Genomic DNA, 19,425 nt, shown 5'->3' on the forward strand with positions numbered 1-19,425 from the left:
GAAAGTCACAAGTAATACGACCAATTTTTTCTGACATAATACAAAGGTGAAACTGACATACAATCAGACAGTAAAGACTTAAGTAAAAGTTCTAAACTAACGTAATTTTTGCAAGTTAAAAACAAAATTAAAGATAAAAACTCCTCATTGTGTTAAATGCCTTTATAAAAGGAACATTTTCTGAAATGAAATACACAAACATATTTTATCACCATCACTCTCAGAACATAGATACTTAGGTAACAAAAGTGCGTAAATTTTTATTTTTATACTAAACAAAACCTAAGATCTATCGAAAAAATATAGAGTTAAACAATTTCAAAATGTATTCCCATGAAGCATCTTAATTTATGATTTCGAATCATAACTAAAAGCTCCATTAAACACAAATAAGTCTTTTACGGGTCTTCCCGCAGTATCAAGAATGCAAATTAAATCATCTGTATGTGTAAAAGTCCCAAAGCATGTTCACCAATGTGGAGAACCCAGCGTGACCAGATGGTAAGGTACAGAGCCCGATTTGTAGACCAATCGGTTCACTTCGAGAATTCTTTGGTCATAACTTTGTTAATACTCAATAGAATTTCATGAAATAAAGACGAACGCTTTCCTCTTTTAAAGAAAAACTCTCGATGCTGGCAAGAAGTCAGATTAATTTGATACTTTTTGCAAAACGTTCAACGGTGTATTTCGCTGGTCACAAAATGTTGTGTTATGGCACGAAGCATTTCACTTAAAATGGTCTAAATGATTTGCAAATCATCTTCAGGCTACAGTTCATTAGATTCCAGATTATAAACTGACAATAGAATTCTTTTCAGGATAATATCGGTGGTTCTTGCCGCGACTTGCTACATACAAAAGCGCTATGGTCCGGAGCACTTCTTAAAGATGCTCTGGTACGGAGCAGTATTTCAACACTTCGTCTTTTTAGAAGAAATTCTACTTTCTTGAAAATTTAAACACACCAAGTGATTTAGCACACCATTTTGTAACAAAAGAAATACGCCGTTGCACGTTTGCAAGAAGTACCAAAAAAAGAATTAATCTGGCTTCTTACCAGCAAGAAATTAGCCAGGAGTTTGAACACATCCGTACTTGCCTTTTTTCCACCTACATAGAGAAATAACTTACGGGTTGACACGTTTATATTTTGTATAGAGTTGTCTGTATACCTGTATTAAAAAGAATGTATATACAAATTTCAGAAACGGTTAATATATTTAATGTATATGGCTCTAAATCTAGCAGGAAATATAATCTTCAGATACATCTAATGAAGCATTGAGACCAGAGAAAATATTTACTAACTCGAGTTGTACAGATCAGCTCACGCGGAAAACCCACTTTCCATTTTTCCTCGAAGGAAAAATCTTGCATAGCGAGGAATTCCTCCGAGTACTGCCTAATTCTGACTCGGAGTACCGACTGTTATAGTTGTATTACTTTAGCGGAATTTCGTCGAGACACTCCGAGAAATTACTTGACGGAACTCCGAGTCGAAATTATACAGGTAGCACTATAATGATTTCCGGTATTTTATGGCCACTCCGCGCGACTCCGAGTCTGTAATAAACAAAAAATCGGTCATTTCGAGTGCCGCGAGATAATTTGACGAAACTTCGAGTCAGTATTTCCTTACTTGGACGGATTGTTTTTATATAATTTGCTTGTTCTTTTTATTGAATGTATGAAATTGTTGTGAATTTCGATATTGAAATAGTTTCTGATCATGTGAATTAGATTAAGACGTATATTAATGTATAATAAACTAATTAAAATTATTAATCATACGAAATTAAACAAACTTTCAAATCACCGCCGTTAAAGGCAAGTGATTTGTTAAGTTTTTATATTTAAATAATTTCTGACTTTGCGAATTAAATCTAGGAAAAAAGTCGTGTAATAATTTATGCACTTAATTAAGAATAATTTATAAATAGATAAACTTTAAAATAACACCCGCTAAAAGTAATTGTTTAGTATGATATTGAAATACATGCGAATTAGATTTAGAAGTAAATTTATGTAGAACGGACTAGATTATTAATCAATGACATATATAATTAAAATATTTCCAAATGAGCGCCGTTAAAGGAAACTGCTTTGTTAAATTTTGATTTAGAAATAACTTCTGACTTCGCGAATTTAATTTAGAAATCAAGTCATGAAAATGCACTAAATTATGAATAATTTATAACCTTATAAATTTTAATATATACGCCCGCTAGAAATGTAAATTGTTAAGTATTAAGAATTATATAAAACTAAACAAAATTTCAAATAACTGCCGTTAAAAATAGTGATTTGTTAAATATTATATTGAAATAGTTTCTGACAGTGCAAATTAGATTTAGAAATAAATTGATTTAAAATGGACTAAATTAGAAACTGTATAAGACTAGATAAACGTTAAGATAATGGCTGTGAAAGAAAAGTGACCTTTATTAATTAATGAAAATTATAGGAGAAATGATTAATTTTCATCATGAAAATGGTCTTTCTTGAATTAATTCATTTGGAAGGAATTATCAATAGGATAAAAAATACTACAGCCGGGTCCACTCAAAAAGTCATAAAATATCATAAGTAAACAGAAAAAATGGTTTATTTTAAAGTAGGATAAAATACTACAGTATATTTTTTATTTAGAAATACTGTGTTATTTCGCCTATCACTATGTAAAATATAATCACCCTGCTCCGATTAATCTGAAATCTGTCCTCGAAATTACTCTAAGGCCCATTTAAATTTGTATAGGTAATTAATTATTCGTCTCGGAGTCACTTGAAGGAATTCCGTCAAGTGACTCGGAAACGAAAGAAACCAATATAGGTGTGTATTCCGCTAATTGGATTACATCTCGAGTCACTTCGAGGATTTCCTTCGAGTGACTTCGCATAAATCCTCGGAGTCAGATAGCGAAATTCCTTGACGGAATATGGCTGACTCGAAGAAACTTCGAGTCGGAGCCTTGGTACTCGTTTTGGCCATCCTCCGAGGATCGAGTAGAATGGGTTTTCCGCGTGAGCTGATCTGTAGTCGCAAGTGATAAAAGAACAGTTAGATCTACCTCCTTTAATAGTACATGTACCATTGATCATTTTGTGGCTGGTATAATGAAAGTTCCCCTCTAATAGTGTAGGCCATATACCGTTTGTCTATAAATGGTCGTAAATAGTCAGGCAAACCAATCGTTACAAGCTGACCTTTTCTCTGTTCGTTAGATAAACTTAAAGCAAAATTCAGTGGAAATCGGCCGAGAGAGTGTTAATTGTCGGTTTGAATATGGCTTTGACTGGCCTACAATTATGTTTCAAAATCGAAAATACTCGATTTTAAGATAATTCATATGACATGAGCATTCACGTAGATTTTAAGGAGATTTCCTAGATTTTTTCCCCAGAAAGATTTTTGAGCAAATTACAGATGTCTACTTTGATATTTACGCTGTCAATTTCAGTAGGTTATGTCAACATGTTCGTGTTTAAGGTAAAGACAAGATAAATGAATTGACCTATTAGAAATTGGTATTCAGATACCAGAATGAAGAACATAAGCTAAATATGAATTAAATTTCATGACAATTTAAATTTACTTACAAACTTTCTTATTTTTTTTTACTTCTTTTTTTACATGACTCGATCTAATACAAATTAGTTTTGAAAATTCAAAATTTGCATAAAATACTTTTATTTTCATTTTTTAGAAGATCTCTAGTGGTATATACATGTAAATGTACAAAAATACACATTTTTATCTAACATTTTTACCTACGGACAACATTTTTTTCTCTTTTTTTTTTTCTTTTTTTTTACTGTATAATTGGCTTACATCATATATTACAGAACGACTAAATAACCAAAAAGAGAACCAGTAAGTAAAAGATCGGTACCTGCGTAAAATACTATGCAGTAATAACACCTTGAAATATCCTGGAAAAAGCGTTTCTTAATCTCTCAATAATCATACCTCACCTAATTTTTTTCTAAAGCTGATTTGCGTTATGAGCCTTGTATTAAAGTTTTCGGAAATGCAACAGTTATTTCGATGATTTTTTAAGATATATATAGCTGAGGACTTCAGATTATTAACAGTAAACCATCATCATCTTTTTCTAAATGATATATTTATCTATAGAATCATGCATTTTGTTGTTTTGTCTAGTTTTACATCCAATAAGAGTCCTGTTTATTTGTAATCAAAATCTAGTACATGGCGATTTTTGAGTATATGGGCCGCCGTGAGAAAAATATTGAGAAATTTGAAGACCTATACCTCATTCTAGATTGAAGTGAATTATCGCATTTTCCGATGTAACTCTTTCCGGGCATGCGACTGGGAAAAGTTACGACGTCAAAAATATGACAGCCTAAGAGAAAATAAGAAAGGCAAAACATGTATGACTGCTGAATAGTTACAGGTGACAACGTCTTTTAAAACTATATTATAATTGTAAAAATGAAATGTTTAGTGAAAGTATGTTTATTGTAGCAGATAAAACACTTTTTTTGAAAAACACGATTGAACTTATTATGCTTAAAATGAAAACAAATCCATAAATGTCAGACATGACTAAATAACGATATTAAGTGAGCAAATTTCTGTTTCACTGGCTGAAGAGGTTTATCTGATAAGTTGTCCTCGTAGAAAAGTTGGGTAATAGTACAAATACAACTGTCTGTATCTATAAGTGCTGTAGTTGAGATGTTATTGATCAAAATGTCAACTTCATTAGGATAACCTACTAAATCAAGACCCTGTTTTTCATAAGTGCAGCTGGCTGGTCCTGTGACAGTTAAATGCGCTTCTCTAAATTTGGCGATGTGCCCATTCTTATTGCATCGATAACAGGTAATTGTCGGGGATGAATATCTGACATCTGCTGGTCTGAACGTGTTAGTAGTCTTTCCTCTGTAGCCTCTTGCTCTATTCGTATTTAATGGCTTTTTTCCTTTCTAATTCTAGTTTGATTATTCTTTCACTCATTTGTTTAAATTGATTCTTCACTTCTTCCGATTCAGTTTTTTCTTGCTTTTGATTGACTGAATGACACTTCCCAGTTGTATCCTTCTGCATGTATTCTGTTTCACTTTCTATCTTCCAAACTTATACCTTGAATTTGTCGTAATCGTCAATTATTTCAAACTTTTAATTACACATTTGTTTCAATGGTTGCCTTATTCCCGAATAAACTAACACTTCTAAAGGTTTCTCATGTCTAGGATCTAACGCACCAATTTCTCCAACCTGTGCAAGAAAACATTCTGCCAACTTGACAGTTCCATTCTGTTCTTGTTTGCTTGCATAAAACGTTTTAGAATTGAGTCTTGCGATTCGATATCCCCATACGTGCTTTCAAATTTGCACATCAATTCATAAATTTTCACTTTAGTCCCTGATCTTCTCAACATATTTGCTGCCTCTCCTTTCACTCTTTGTCTAATTCGAAGTAAAATCTATTCCTTGGTGTAAGTTTTATCTTCTATCAGATTTCATATTTCCATATAGGGTAAGTCAATTCTCCTTTTTCTGATTCTCCATAAAACAATGATATCTGAGGGAGCTTGCTGCTGGTTGCTTCCTTGATAGTTGTCTTGGTCTCACTCTCAGCTGCTGCAGCACCATGTTTAGAAAAATCCGGTCTTTCTCAACCAAAATGTTCCATGTATGAACTTAATTTATCTATGTTCTTCACTTAAGGCGGATCTTTCAATTTGTGCATCAATTCTAAAAGTTTCAAGTCCACCTTTGTTACTTTTGAGGAATCTGTATTTCACTCGTTTACAATACAATTATTTTACAGCGGACACTTTCAGTTATTTAATATAATTTCTTCTCAGCCGTACAATAAATATGCTTCAGATGTCTCTTAAATTCTCTATCTGTGTATATAAAGTTCATGTTAGCTTCACAATTTCTGTATTTCAGTTATTTCACCCTTAAATCACCAATGAATGTACTGTCTAGAGTATTATCTGATTCACGTTTGCTTCTTCCTTGAACAATTTCAAAGTATCTATCCCGAGTCAATATTCTAGTATTCAATTCCTTATTTCATTCAAATCTTCTGTCAACATTCAATAATATACCACTAGTGCAGTTTTAAATAAATCAAACACCTTCTTTCTTAATTCAGTAATGCGCTATGTTCAGTTTTAAATTGTTACGCAATGGTGCTAACGTTACACATGCCATGATTATTTATCGTTTCACATTTTGTATCATTTCACGGTACTTTTCTCAATTCCAGTATTATTCAATCAAACTTGATCAAACACATCACTTCAATTTCTCAAACTGGTTTCAAAAATATTAATTTAATTTAATTTTAAAACTGTATTTTTCAACTATATCAGCATATCTAAAATCAATTAGTCTGTTCAAGTTAAATTGTAATATACAATTCAACAAAGTAACTCAAAATTGTCTGTTACTTACTAAAATATTTACTTCACTATGTCCGTATTACTTCAATACAATATGGATATTCTACTTTCAGTTTAATTCTATTTTCACTTTCACTTTCAAGTCCCAACGTTCCGTAATGAACCGTAATTCAAATTGATTACCCTTTAATAACGCTACCTTTTTACTACAATCAGTGTGCTTGTTTTATTTTTTTTTTCTTACCTTTGAGTCCCCTGATTAATTTAAGTTTTTGCAGAGATCTGTTATTATTTCCAAAATCAATTCAAAATTAATTTTAGAAAATTTGAGTATTGTAATGCTGCATGAAATAATTCTATTTCAGACAACCTTGTATTGTTTATATATTACAACATGTAATACAACCTTTATATGACACTACTTCTTTAATACATCACTGTTTCTATTTATTACCTAATTTTCTATATGTTATTGCTTATTACAACCTTTATATAACACAGCTTCTTAAGTACAACAATTTTGTATTGTATCTAGCTAGTAATGTATCAACAAATCTGCAGACAAATCTAAATGGTAATATTCAATCAATACACAACTTTAAATGTATATCAATGAAAGACAACTCTATATTGCCTAAATTTTCTATAAATAAATATTAGATAAATAGGAATATATCCAGGACAAAATAATCCAATGAAAAACAATCGAAAATAAAACATAAGTCCAAAAATAGAACACCAAAGGATTCCAAATTCAGACTAACCAATCAAATGACAGAATTCCCACACACCTTCGGCTTGGAGAAATACCTGCACTTTTAAATCTCAAAGTAGGTCGCTAATGTTTACAAACAAAGAAAGATGGCTGGAATATGTTTTACAGCTAGCAATCGTCTAAGAATTGAATAAATCAGTTCTTCTTATTGTATTCAAATGACTTAGAGTGTTCCAGTACAGCAGTCACACTGTAAAGGAGAAGGATAGCAATATACATGTTCATATAATATAATACGAAACGGACAAAAATCAAGCGATTGGCAACGCCTTGGAACGGTCAGTAAACTATATAAGAAAATACGATGTTTTAACGTGTTTATGGAATGTCCACCTCGCACTTAACCTATTTTGAACAAGTAAGAAAATAAAGTGTTAATAAAATAACACTTAGCTACGAAAGGTTCTAACATTGTGATAATATACCAGAGTCAATAAAAATAACACATATAATATTAGGTCAACCTCGTTTATAAGTACAACAATGTCAATTCTCTCAAGTTCTGTATCATTTTTCATTACCTGATAACTATTGCATATATCATATTACGAGGGAGACTGTTTCGATCATATTGTTGTATTTATAGTAATTCCTTTAGATAATGAGAAGGCAATAAAATACTAAGGATGGTGGACCAAAAATTACGGCGTTAACGTCATACATCTATAATCCAGATAATTTCTATAAACATTATTAAAAAGCACTGAGTTACTTTATTGTCTCATAAAGTATTTTATATTATGTATTATTTGAACTATTAGAGACATCTTATCAGGTATTATCTTATCATAATACGCTCACCTGAGCACGAAGTGCTCAAGGGTGAGCTTTTGTGATTGTCCGGCGTCCGGCGTCGTCCGTCCGTTGTCCCTCGTCCTTCAACACCTTTTCTCCTTAACCACCAGTCCAGTTTTGATGAAACTTCACAGGGATGTTCCTTGCATGATCCTGATTAAAAAATCGCAGAGTAACAGATTTATATAAGCAATCACTTTGAAAATCTTCATGTCCAAAACCACAGGGCCTATGGCTTTGATATTTAGTATGTAGCATCACCTCGTAGTCCTCTACCAAGATTGTTCAAATTATCACCCTAGGGTTAAATATGGCCCCGCCCCGGGGTCACATGGTTTATATAGACTTATATAGGGAAATATTTTGAAAATATTCTTGTTCAAAACCTCAGGGCCTGTTGCTTTGATATTTAGTTTGTAGCCTCATTTAATAGTCCTCTACAAAGTTTATTTAAATAATCCCCTAGGATCAAATATGGCCCCGCTCCGGGGTCACATGTTGCTTTTTAGACTTACATAGGGATATTTTTTAAATCTTCTTGTCTTCAATCACATGGCCTAGGGCTTTGATATTTTTATGTAGCATCATCTAGTGGTCCTCTACCAATATTGTTCACAATATCCCCCTAGGGTCAAATATGGCCCCGCCCAAAAATCTTTTTGTCCAAAACCACAGGGCCTAGGGCTTTGATATTTTGTATGTGACATCATCAAGTAGTCTTCTACCAAGATTGTTCAAATTATCATCCTAGATTTAAATATGGCCCCGCCCCAGGGTCACATTTATATATATAAATTTCTATAGGGAAATATTTTGAAAATCTTCTTGTTCAAAACCTCAGGGCCTGGTGCTTTGATATTTGATGTGTAGCATCATTTAATAGTCCTCTACCAAGTTTGTTAAAATTCTCCCCCTAGGGTCAAATATGGTCCAGCCTTGGGGCCACATTGTTGATATAGACTTACATCACAGGCTTTGATATTTTGTATGTATCATCATCTAGTGGTCATCTACCAACGTTGTTCACAATATCCCCCTAGGGTCAAATATGGCCCCTCCCAGGCCCGGGTCACATGGTTTATATAGACTTCTATAGGAAATATTTTAAAATTTTCTTGTCTGAACTGGAATGCCCAGACTTTTGATATTTGCCGTGCTGCATTGTCTAGTGGTCCTTTATCAAGTTTATTCAAATTATGCCCCTTAGTTTAAAACAGGCCCAACCAAGGGTATCCCAAGTTTTACATAACATAGACTTATATAGGAAAAGAAAGTTCAAGGCCTAGGCTTTTGATATTTAGTATGTGCCATTGCCTAGTTGATCCCTAACAAGATTGTTCGAATTATGCCACTAGGGTGAAAAGAGACCCTGCCCCTGCGGTCACTTGTTATATGAGTTATATAGGAAAAAGATACTTAAAAATTATCAGATCATATTTCTTATACTGTTATTTATAGGCCTAATTACCTGGTGATCACTTGACCTTGACCTACTGACCTTCTTTCTTATTTTGTAAGATACGGCCTTGACATTTGGATGACATGTACAGTTTTGCACATTGATGTTAAATCTGGCTTTCAATGACCATGAATGTGACCTACTGACCAACTTTCTTGCTTTTTAAGATACAGTCTTGAAATTCGGATGACATGTTTAGTTTTGCACACCTAACTTAATAGTGACTTTTAGTGACCATGACTATGATCTACTGACCTACTTTCTTATTTCTTTTAAGATACGGCCTTGAAATTTGGATGACATGTACAGTTTTGCACACAGATCTTAAAACTGACTTTCAGTGAGCATGAATGTGACCTACTGACCTACTTTCTTGTTTTTGAAGCTTTAGCAAAGAATTTTTTTCAAGTAAGCAACTAAACTTAGGTGAGCGATATAGGGCCATCATGGCCCCTTTGTTTATATATTTACAGGATTACTTATGTCATGGAAGCAGTGTATCAGCGAGCCGAATATGAAAAAATCGGCGAACATTGCAGAAAATTTAATACAGAGTGATAAAATGCTTGAAGCAGAATTTTTGAATGATATATATAAGAAATTTAAATCAAACCCTGCTTTACTGAAAACAATATTTCAAATGACTTCGAAACAATTTGAAAATATAAATGGTGTGGTTGAAACGAAATTCGGCTATCGGCTTGGCGATCAGGAAATACCTACGTTTGTCTGTTTTGTTACAAATAGAGACTTAGAAACTCCAAGCGCTTTAAAAGGACTCACTGCTGAATACAGATATATTAAAGCATGTAATGAAGAAGAAACCACAATTCACGATAAAGAAAGGAGAAATCGTATGGACTTTGAAGACAAATCCAGCGATATATACACAACCATAAGAGATCAAACAGAAAAATTAAGAAAGAACCACAGCAATCTTATTGGAATTTCTGCGAGCCACTACAAGTCAAAGCATTTCAAAGGAAAAGGAAAACATATTTTCGAAGAAAAGCCGTGCATAGTATTTTATGTGAAAGGAAAAGGGGTCATCCCTTTCGCAGAAAAACTATTACCAAAACGATTAGGGCGCTTTGAAACAGATGTAAGAGATGCATACTATGTAAGAAAGGTCGGCGGAGAAGCAAGCAAACTTCATCATGATGTTAAAATAGGTTGCCAGATAAGAACTAACTCAGGTAGTGGAACGATTGGTGGTTTTGTCGAAAGACAAGGCGAAATAATGGCAATCACGTGTGCTCATGTCATTTTAAAGAAAAGACAATTAAAAGATTTGAGCGAAAATCCTAGATTTAATTTGCCTGACATAGAATGTTTCCAATCCCCTAACAAATCTAAAACAATTGATGTGATCGGAACACTAGCAGATGCGAAATACAATGAACTGGTAGATGTAGCATTTGTGAAAGTTGTTCGACCAAGATTGCCGACAAAGGGCGTTTTCCCAGACGTTAAAAACACAGTAGAGTGCCAGAGTCCTTGCACTCACTGCTACGGTACATTCTCACTTTCACTATAACGTATGACAAATTATCCCAACAATATGATTTAAATAAGGTATCGGGTTCATTAACATGTGCTAGACATTAAGTAAGTTCAATTTTAGTTCTACTAAGAGATGATTGCACCGATTCTTTGAGCTACAAAAACAAACAATATTTCATGAAATTATCATTTCAGATAGGTCCAGATGTTATTGCAGAAAATATTTTAAATTGCGCTATTTCAAATATCTAAATTGCTAATTAAGATAAATAAATATCGATGTAGAAGTAAATTAGGATCATAGTTTACTTAATCAGTTATTTTCAACTTTTAAGGTATAGCTAATCGTTTGTGTTACAATACTGGCGAGGTATTACGTCCAGAAGACGTGACAAAAGATAGCGTGATAGTGAAATATGGAGCCGCCTCAGGTTTTACAAGAGGACGCATTAGCCAAATATCAACTTTCACAGAATTTACAGGAAATGACAAGATGATAGAACAAATCGAGGTCGTTTCTGATGACATCATTCCCTTCAGTGAAGCTGGAGACTCGGGATCTCTAGTATTTAGCGTAGATGAGAACAAAGAAATGAAAGCAATTGGTATTTTAGTAGGTGGTACTGAAAGTAAAGATTTCGTTACTCCAATAACGGAAGTATTCAAAAGTTTTGGTATGGAAAAACCATATTTTCTTAAACCATTTCATCCAATTACTCAGTACATGAGAACACTTATTAAGTGATCCTTCTAAGAATTTAGGGTACAATTTTGTTTTACCACTCAACAACAAAAACATTTCGTAGAATTCTTTCAAGTTTACTACCGAAATGAAGTTGTATTGTTTTAAAGCACGAATTAGCAGAGGTTTGCTTTTTTTCTAAAATGGCTGTACATGTGGCCCAGTTGCTTCTTATTTGTCAAGAATAAGGCTTTTTATGAAAATTATATATATTCATTTTGCTGTGATAATTTCAGGTGATAAGCTTCCGCGATATCAAAGAATTCGGCGTATTTCATTGTAGTGTATGGCCTTATTATCAATGGTCACAAAACAGTCTAAATGAAATATGCCTCAGATTTATGACTTTTTACCAAGCTGGAAAGCCATTTGAAATGTTAAATGAAATAAGCCTCAGATTTATGATTCTTTACCAAGCTGGAATGTCATTTGAAATATTAAATGAAATATGCCTCAGATTTATGAATTTTTACCAAGGTGGAATGCCATTTGATATGTTATACATCCATGTATTTAGGCATTTCTACATAACAGATAAGTTGACCATGTAATCTGTATTTTCAGAAAGTCTGTGAATCAAGTATTGTGCCACTTAAGCGGATAGTGGTGTAGCTGACCATAGAATGATGTACCATGTAATCTTAGTTTTCACTGCAATACTTTTGAGTATGATTTCACCATAATATATGTTTGAGTTGCTCACTGACACAAATGCGTAAGACTTTGTATCATGTAGAAAGAGATACATTTCATTATTGTTTTTATTTGTAATTCGTATATGTGTAAAATTGTGTATGTTGAAAGCTTAGGGAGATATAAATTGCCGCTGCATTTAAAAACCTCCCTAATACCTTATTGTTTCATAAGGCTACCTCAACTGACAATGTAAACAATTAGTAACAAATATAGTGTCGTTTTGGCAGTAAATTATCTATGCTATTCAAATAGTTTCCATTTTGCAGGCAATTAAAATCATTGATTAACATTTTAGATATGACCTTTATTTTTTTATAATCCAATCGTTTGACATCAAAATTCAATATCTATTGATAAAATTGGTTATCATTAAATATCTATGTATGGACAAGTGTAACTGGAATTGTCCATATAGCTATTTAATGCAAAAAAATCACTGAAGTTTATGCTTGTACAGGAGTTATTGTATTGCCTGTAAATATAAAGTTTTCAAATATTGTGTCTTATTAATTTGATTTAGATTATTTAAAATTGTGTGATATCTATATTATAATAAGTGAAACAACATCTAACATTTTTATTCTGATAATAAGTGCACATACTGCCTTGAAGTCATAATAATGTCATATCAATCGAATTGAATATATTAAAGGTGTGTGTAGATTTGTTTGCTATAAACCTCTCAAAAGTAAACGTCTAACATGCTTCTCAGCTTTTTAACTAGTCACATTGCACTTCCCCTATAGGCAACGGCTACTGTTATACATTGTACGCCACCGGTTCTTTCTGTTTAAAAGACTTTTGCTAATCTGTTCATATTAGTTTTCTATCAGGAATCCCACATAAGAAGACATATATTTACGTAATTCAGTTAACTTTTACCCTACTGAATTTCTAAAATTGATCGGTCCATCCTCCAATTTGAACAGTACCATTTATTATTTGAAGAACTGTTCACTGGAAATTTACTGACTGAATAGCGAACAGTGCAGACCATGATCAGCTTGCACGGATGCCTGCATCTGTGCAGGCACTTGTTGCAAAGGTAGAATTGCTTGCCGCCAGGAAGTTAAAGGTTAAATGCATTTGACTAAAAGAAAGAGTTTAAAAAATGGAACAATTTTTCACTCTCTTTTTTACAGTCACTGTCATGACAAATACAGTTACGAAATAACGAAAATAAAAATGAAATAGCTTAATCAAGAATAAGGAATAAAATACCTTAAAATAATTTCTCTGACAGTGCCGCCCAGTGATAGTCGGAAATCGACGGTTTGGTGAAAGATGTAGATGTAGATGTAGATGTAGATACCGAAAGTGATTTATATCAGTCGAAATATTGATATATCACTCGACCTGAATATATTAGTACATTTAAAAGTACATGTCACGTATAAAAAAAAAACAACTCAGATTTCTTACACTATCTCTGAAATGCATACAATCAAAAATCTGTCATGCAGTTAGAAAGTGCTAAATTAAATGTGTTTATTTCTCCTTCACGCACATAATTACGTTTTTCTAAGCACGATAATTAGTCTGATTACTTAACACTGCAAATAGCTATTAGTTTTGTTTAGTTAATGCCTGTTTCTTATGTTTAATATTGTAATATTACACTGTTTCATCCATAATGCTTTGTTTGAATTGTATGTACACTTTTGTAAGTTAAAATGTCAAATAGCATTATGTATATGTATATGTTAGTGCAGGAGTTTACAACTTGCGAGTCAATGCTATATTGTAATGATGCAGATGTTTAATATAAATGTTATATGTTTGTACCAGTATGATTGACAAAATATATACAAAACGCGTACTTTTGCAGCACAATTTGAATTTAACAATAAACGTCTTTTGGCAGTTGAAAGTGTATGTTATAACGAGTTATACTTATGGGTATAAAATCTCTTAATATCCAAATCACATCACGCTTTTTTTAATGTAATTATTTACAACATGGAAACTTGTCCTTTGAAATGAAACTACAAATTTTGCTGATGATCATGTCAAAAATATTATGCTGCAGGCTTAAAAGTACTAGTAAGTTGAAGAAAGAACAATCGTTAATAATCGTTGTGTTTTAAAATATAATATTGTAGATTTTATTATTATATATTACCCTGATGGCATATAGTGTTTGCGCTGTAATTCCGTTGCTCAGTCCGTTTGCCAGTATATACGTCACATTTCCAGATGTATTCAACTACTTGTACAGTTCTCCCCTAATTTTTATAGTTAATTAACATGAAATGGACATACGCTTTATGCCTTTGTTTATTTTTTTTAGGTCTGGCCATTTATTTTTTTTTTTGGTGGATGAGTGGGGGAGGAGGACTTTAGAACATTACAAATACACATGTTGTTTGTGTACACAACTCCTTAAGAAAAACAGTTTTTAGATTGCACATCAAATAAAAGTTTGTATGCGTCACCATCATAAAGCTATCATGTGCATATTTTTCGAACTTATATCCTTTATTTTTTCGAGTAAGGCTCCCGTTTTAAAAACCCAGTGTATTAAATGCCTACTATTTCCAACCAATTGAATTTAATCGTGTTATAAATCTTTAGCATGAACAGGACATATACATACTGTCAGAACTTTCATGTTCAATTATATTTATAATTTTTGTCCTTAGCATAAATTTTACATGCGTATATTGTTAGGACGTTTGTAGTCTTTGGTAAAATGTCACTTTATTAAGCATTTTCAGGGGGCTTTTGACATAATTTGATGATATAATTCTTGTTTTATACATGCCTTTATATGCTAAAGGCAATGAACATCATGTTTTACCTATTTAATATATGATTTATTTTAATCAGAATACGTATGTGCTTATATTTTTCACTGTTTGCTTAAAATGTCTTATACTGTAGATAGATTTACTAAATAAGAGCATGATGTATATATTCGCTTTGATTTTTGTCTTAAAAGATAAACATTTTTTAACGTTGAAATATTAGCATGCATTTGAACTACATCGATTTACAGTAAACAATAACAAAATTAATTAGAATAAAAATTGTTGTTGCCTTAAAGCCATTTCTACATTATATTGATTAACAACAATCAACATCATCAAAATTTGAGTGGACGTGATTTAGAATAAATCAAACCTTTAAATAATTAGGTGCTTTTGTTTCATTCCGAAGTTTAGTTATTCTATATCACTGGTATCTAAGCAATTGAAGCTAAACTTTTAATTACGTTTTGCCTGTTTATCTTTTACACATTTCAAGTTATAATTATATGCTAGAACAAGGGAACAAATTGAAAATAAACCTATGAAATGTTGTCTTTAAATGTAGCCTTTAAAATCGGCATTTTACACAATGTCATATGGATCGAAATATGTAAAAGCGCATCGTTTTTATACCAAAACATACCAAATTTTTGTCCCTCTTCGAGGGTCGTTCTAAAAGTAACGACAATCTTGCTGAAAAATTGTTCAAAGTTTGTGTAAAGACTTCAAGGTTAGTCTTTCTATATAAAATATTCGTCCATGACTTCCACGCACTTCTGTAGTTTAAACATCTAAGAGGTGAAAACTGCAGAATAAGACGCTATGGTTTTAAGTAAATGAAAATACTACTCCCAGTTTTTTTATTCGCCCAACCAGCATGTTTTTTAGCTAGATTTGCCACTATTTCATCTCTCAGAAACTTTTGAAACGATGGCACTTTTGTGAGCCGCAGCGTTGTCCTAGTTCAACTGTATACCGCGAAGGCTATTTCTTTGATGCATCCTTTATTTTCGTTTATGTATTTTTGTTTTACTACTTCTATCAACCTTCAGAAGCTTTTTGACACTTTAAGATTGTTTTGGCAATTACTGGTATACCTACTTGCAGCAACTGTCTGCCTGTTGTCAAAGTGACGCGGTGACTCATAAACACATAAGTATTTTCACCTGTTAGAAGCTGTGACATTGTGCGATCATTTTTTTTAGCGTTTCTGTAGCACATGTGATACTATTAGCCTTCTGTTCCTCGGGTAACCTTTGAAGCTCTCATCGGACACAAATCTTTCTTAAACTCAAGCGCTTGCTGAGCTTTTCTTATCTTCTCCTCGTTTACATGCCAAGAAAAGACGCAATCTTGGACACCGTATACCTGGTGTCTTTATCAATCAGGTGTTTAAAAGAAGCAATGCTACTTGACGTCACTGCTGTTTTGGTTTGCAAGGACGAGCCTTGTCTTTAAGGACTGCTTGACCATATTAGTTCCCACCAGTAAACAGATTTCTCTGAATCTGACTTCCCATATGAAGTATGCAGTTCACTGAGTTTCTGCATTGCAGGTATTCGTAAAGAACTACCTTCTTTAATGTACGTTCTCTTCGCTTTTTATAGCTACATGTATTTTACTTAGTGTATATGACTACAACCGATACGAAACTAAATATCTCAGAAACGGTGCAAACGTTTGTTTTTAACAAAGCTTTGCAAGAGTTTAAAAGAGTTATTTTTGTCTCATAAATTTAAAAGACAAGTTTACTGCTTGTCAAACTTCTAATGAAGCGCGCTATCGTCATTGTTTTTAGAATGGCCCTCGTATCCCAGTACCGAAAACCGTACTTAGTCTATTAGAAATATAAATAAGTTGCTTTTACATGTACGTACATTAAGTGCCTAAATGTTTTAAAGAATTATATAACTATAGCTTATAAATTTTTGAAAATGTCTATTTAGGTAATGGACCCGTAATAGTGTACCTCCTTTTGAAGAGTACTAAAATCCTACATTAAACTTATTTTGACGAAGGCGTAGGTTCAAGCCGCATTAGGACAAACATTTTTCTTTATATGTCTTTTTTCTGGTAAGTTAAACTATTTTCGAGACTTATTATTGATTTATTATACAAACGCGGAAATTTGACAGTTGATACACATGTAAGTCATTTCTGTCTGTTTAAATTGAATTTAGACATTTTTGAAAATACTAAGTTACATGCAGTAAAAGTTCTTTATTTCGCCTTTACTCTTTAGTTTAGATATTGTGAAAAAAAGTGTTGGCAGGTGTGTTAATTTTGCCCCATAGTTATTTTTGAATGTAGAAAGCCAAATTTTAAACTATCTCCAACGATTCTGTGATAATTTTTCAGAGTTAGAGCTAAATGTCTGTACGATTACATCCTTTTACTTGAGCTCCCTAGAAAATATTCTTGGCAGTTTTATTTTTTTTTTTTTGTTTTATAATATTTAACCGATACTTCGGTGTTTCTTTTATCAAAATTATTGGTCTAATGAATTCTCTGCGAACGATTTGTACAGTGGTTATCACTATGAGATTTGTCTCTAATTGAGCTCGAGGAAATATCATAAATTAACAAAATTCAACAAAAACGACATGGCAAAAGTTGTTTAAAAATTGCAGAACAATGCAAAATAATGTTTTTAACTTTAAGACTGTGTAAAGATTATGCAATTTTTAAACATTACTATAATTGTTACGGATCCACTACCTTAATCCCTTGACACAAGTAGTTATATGCCACTAACAGAACAAAAAGTCTTACCGCATCATAATGTTTAAGCATTGCTTACAGTTACGAGTAATCAATTTTACCAAAAATGCTTTCCCAAATTTTAAACAATACTGTCTGCTTGAGGGAACAGTGTCACTGACATTTGAAAAAAAAGTTTTGATTCAGTTTTATGACCTTTCATGATCTGTTAACAAGTACAGCTTTCTAACTGAATTTGAAGACAGAAACGAATATTACAATATCTATCTATCTATTTGTTATTCAAAATAAGTTACTCGAGTTTTACAAATGAGCATCATTTCAGGAAAATTCATGAAGAAACTCAACAAAAAGGAAACTCTATAAATTGTCTAAAATATATTACGAAACCTTGTTAAGTGCGTTTGTAAATAAATATTGTGTGGTAGGCATGTTGCTTTCAGTTGTTTTTTTTTTTACTCCTATATAGTAATCAAATCCAAATCCCTTTTCCGACAATTTCTTGCAGTAACAGAATGTGTTGAGTTGGTAATGTTTGGGAATTTTACATATTTTCATTGTAAGACAATGCCATATATTTTGCATTTGTGTTGTAATAGTAATGTATAATTGTCCTCCTGGGTTCACTCAGTTGCTTGAGAGACTTCACAGTCTATCCCTTTTTAATCCCCACGCAAGACCATCATAGTCAGTTGTGACTGCTTGCCATTATCAAAGAAGAAGAAGGGATACCTCACAAAGTATTAGGTTCTACTAATAAATATGAACAATTATGTTCAATATAGTAATTAAAATCTTTTAATCTGACCATTCTGACCATTGGATCGCATATATACACAGCGCTGTAAAGCCAATTATATCTGCTTAAAAAGGCTGAAGCATTGAAAAATAAACGATTCGCATTAGCATTACTACTACCAGATTGGTAAAACAAATTTTACAGTTGTGGCCAGTTGATTCTTCCATGATTTAGACAAGAAAATAATGATGGCTATTTATTGCACAGGAATGTTTCGGAGCTCAAACATGCACGTATAGCAAGGAACAATTCTGTCAAATAATTTTGATGTTTTGCATATTTCTTTCGTTAGAGCCGTCCACACCGGCAGCCATGATTTCTACGCTCACCTAACCACACATTGGACGAGCTTTCCCAATTGTCAAGTGTTTGCAGCTATACATCCTTATTCAATTAACAATTGCTCTAGTTACAGAATCGGAAGCATGTGTTCTTAGATTATGCTAAATTTCAAGAAATTAATTTCAGCTTGTTTTAAAGTATTGGTAGATTAACAAAATTTATTGGCGGGTTAGCTGTTTTGTTAAGTATCGTAGTTTTGAGGCATGTCTGGGTGCATGTATATCAAAACTTGATTTTAGTGTAGAAGTTGTTTACAAACCTCTTCATATTTCCGACCATTGCAATTATTACCTGTATTTTGGTAAAGTAACAAAAACAAGAAAACATGTCAGTAGGTCAAATTCATGGTCACTGAAAGTCAGTTTTAAGATCGGTGTGCAAAACTGTACATGTAATCCAAATTTTAAGGCTGTATCTTAGAAAACAAGAAAGTAGGTCAGTAGGTCACATTCAT

The 19,425-nt window shown here is 32.6% G+C and overlaps 1 protein-coding gene across 2 annotated transcripts in view; it reads left to right on the forward strand.

The window, feature by feature from the left end:
• The window catches only part of LOC128546626 (uncharacterized), a 41,904-nt gene extending 23,643 nt beyond the window's left edge, over positions 1-18,261 (forward strand). The window contains exons 7-9 of one of the 2 annotated variants that reach the window (XM_053517626.1): positions 9,892-10,932; positions 11,257-11,595; positions 12,228-18,261. In XM_053517626.1, coding sequence (XP_053373601.1) covers positions 9,892-10,932; positions 11,257-11,595; positions 12,228-12,238 — 1,391 coding nt within the window. In that variant the 3' untranslated portion in view covers positions 12,239-18,261. Of the gene's footprint in view, positions 1-9,891; positions 10,933-11,256 lie in introns of both variants that reach the window. The other variant, XM_053517625.1, reaches the window with a different exon arrangement.
• Positions 18,262-19,425: the final 1,164 nt, after the last annotated feature.

This window comes from Mercenaria mercenaria, chromosome 11 (genome assembly GCF_021730395.1).
Source record: "Mercenaria mercenaria strain notata chromosome 11, MADL_Memer_1, whole genome shotgun sequence".
In the NCBI taxonomy this organism is placed as follows: domain Eukaryota; kingdom Metazoa; phylum Mollusca; class Bivalvia; order Venerida; family Veneridae; genus Mercenaria; species Mercenaria mercenaria.